General features: G+C 40.2%; 2 protein-coding genes across 2 annotated transcripts; both read right to left on the bottom strand.

The window, feature by feature from the left end:
* Positions 1-288: 288 nt before the first annotated feature.
* On the bottom strand, positions 289-930 carry LOC124891469. The gene has a single exon (XM_047403204.1). It carries the CDS (start codon positions 928-930, stop codon positions 289-291), a length of 642 nt encoding a protein of 213 aa, XP_047259160.1.
* A 63-nt stretch (positions 931-993) lies between these two features.
* On the bottom strand, positions 994-1,656 carry LOC124891468. The gene has a single exon (XM_047403203.1). The coding sequence runs from the start codon at positions 1,654-1,656 to the stop codon at positions 994-996; it is 663 nt and encodes a 220-aa protein (XP_047259159.1).
* Between the last annotated feature and the right edge of the window lie 960 nt (positions 1,657-2,616).

Raw genomic sequence — 2,616 nt, 5'->3', positions numbered from 1 at the left:
TTGGAGAAAAATGCAAAAGTACAAAGAAATAACTACTATTCCTAATGTCTTCAAATGTATTACTTCTTGATAGCGTCTGAATTGATCGGCTTCGTGCTTACTGTGTCGTCCATTTCTGCAAGTATCACTACTTCTCCTTAGAGTACTCAGTGAACTATGTAAGGACCTTGCCAGTTTGGTACAAATTTCCCTTTGGCTTCATCTTGGTGAGGGAATATCTTCTTCAATACCAACTGTTCTGGTGCGAATCATCAAGGCTTGACCTTCTTGTTGAATGCCTTAATTATTCTATTTTGATAGAGTTGACCATGACAGATTGCGTCTAATCTTTTTTTCATCAATAAGCATCAACTGCTCGATCCGGCTACGAATCCATTTGGTGTCATCTAGACCAACCTCAGGGATAATTCTTAATGAGGGTATCTCCACTTCTGCAGGTATCATTGCTTCCGACCCATAAACCAACATGTAGGGAGTTGCCCCAGTAGAAGTTCTGATTGTGGTACGATATCTAAGTAAAGAATATGACAACTTCTCATTCCATTCTCTATTACTGTCCACTATCTTCCTCAAAATCCTCTTGATATTCTTGTTTGCAGCTTCAACTACTTCATTCATTTGTGGTCGATACGCCGTGGAATTTTGATGATAGATCTTAAACTTTTCGCAAATCTCTCTCATCAGGTCACTATTAAGATTGGATCCATTATCTGTTATGATTAATTCTTGAATTCCAAACCGGCAGACTAAGTTGTTGCGAACAAAATCTGCTACCACCTTCTTGGTTACGGCCTTATGTTTCGAGGCCTCAACCCACTTTGTGAAGCAATCAATAGCAAACACGATAAAATGGTGTCTATTGGACGCAGGAGGCTCTATGGGTCCAATAAAATCAATGCCCCAAGCAGCAAACGGCCAAGGAGAATCCATCACATTGAGTTCATTTGGCGGAACTTGTATAAAGTCTCCATGAACTTGACATTGGTGATACTTCTACATGAATCGAATGTTATCCCTCTCCATGGTCATCCAAAAGTATCTAGCTCTCAAAATGTTCTTCGCGAGTATGAAACCGTTCATGTGGGGTCCATAAGTTCCTTCATGTATCTCCTCTAACAATCTTGTGGCCTCCGTGGCATCGACGCATCGTAGCAAACCTAGGTTTGGAGTCCTCCTATATAGGATTTCCCCATTGAGAAAAAAATGATTGGCCATTCTTCTTAAAGTCCTCTTCTTTTTGTCAGTAGCGTCTTCTGGATATCTTCCTGCTCCAAGTAACCTCTTAATGTCGTAGTACCACAACTTTCCATCTGGATCTTCATCTATATGGAAACAGTAGGCTTGTTGATTGTGCATCTCCACTTTGATGGGATCGATGTAATTCTTATATGGATGTTGAATCATTGAAGATAGTGTCGCCAAGGCATCGACGAACTCATTTTGAATTTGAGGGACATACTTGAATTCGATCTTCATAAACCTTTTGCTCAATTCCTTAACACATTGCACATAAGGAAGGATTTTGACATTCTTGGTGGTCCATTCTCTTTGCCCCTTATGGATCAACAAATCTGAATCTCCTATCACCAATAGCTCTTTAATGTCCATGTCTACTGTCATCCTAAGCCTGAAAATGCAAGCCTCATATTCTGCCATGTTATTCATTCAAGGAAACCTAATCTTTGCCGAGATTGGGTAATGTTGACCTGTTTTTAAAACTAGGACTGCCATAATTTTGACTCCTTTGAAGTTCGTTGCTTCATCGAAGAACATCCTCTATCTATCATCTGGTTCTAAGATGTCCTCTCCCGCAAACAACACATCTTCATTAGGAAAATAGGTATTGAGCGGCGTGTAATCTTGATCCACTGGATTTTCTGCGAGGTGATCATCCAAAGTTTGTCCTTTGATGGCTTTTTGTGTCACGTACATAATGTCAAACTCACACAATAAAATCTGCCATTTTGCCAATTTTCCAGTAGGCATTGGATTCTGAAAGATGTACTTGAGTGGATCCATTCTTGAAATTAAGTACGTGGTATACGCGGACAGGTAGTGCCTTAACTTTTGCGCAACCCAGGTCAATGCGCAATAGGTCCGCTTAACCATGTATACCTAGCTTTATACGGTGTGAACTTCTTACTCGAGTAGTAAATAGCTTGCTCTTTCCTCCCTGTATCATCATGCTGCCCTAACACACATCCAAAGGCATTAACCATAACGGATAAATATAACAACAACGGTTTTCCTGGTTCTGGTGGAACCAATACTGGTGGGTTAGACAAATATTTCTTGATTTCGTCTAAAGCCTCCTGACATTCTTCAGTCCATCCAGTGGCGGCATCTTTCTTCAACAACTTGAATATTGGTTCACAAATTATTGTGGACTGAGCTATGAACCGACTAATGTAATCGAGTCTTCCCAAGAAGCTCATTACGTCTTTTTTGGTCTTAGGAGGTGATAAGTCTTGGATTGCTTTTATCTTGGATGGGTCCAACTCTATACCTCTCCTACTAACAATAAATCCCAATAAATTTCCCGCGGGATCTCCAAATGCGTATTTAGTTGGATTCAACTTTAGGTCGTACCTTCGCAGTTTTTCAAAGAACTTTTGT

This window comes from Capsicum annuum, unplaced genomic scaffold (genome assembly GCF_002878395.1).
Source record: "Capsicum annuum cultivar UCD-10X-F1 unplaced genomic scaffold, UCD10Xv1.1 ctg35899, whole genome shotgun sequence".
NCBI classification, from domain to species: Eukaryota; Viridiplantae; Streptophyta; class Magnoliopsida; order Solanales; family Solanaceae; genus Capsicum; species Capsicum annuum.
This window is presented reverse-complemented; position numbering and strand designations above follow the sequence as displayed.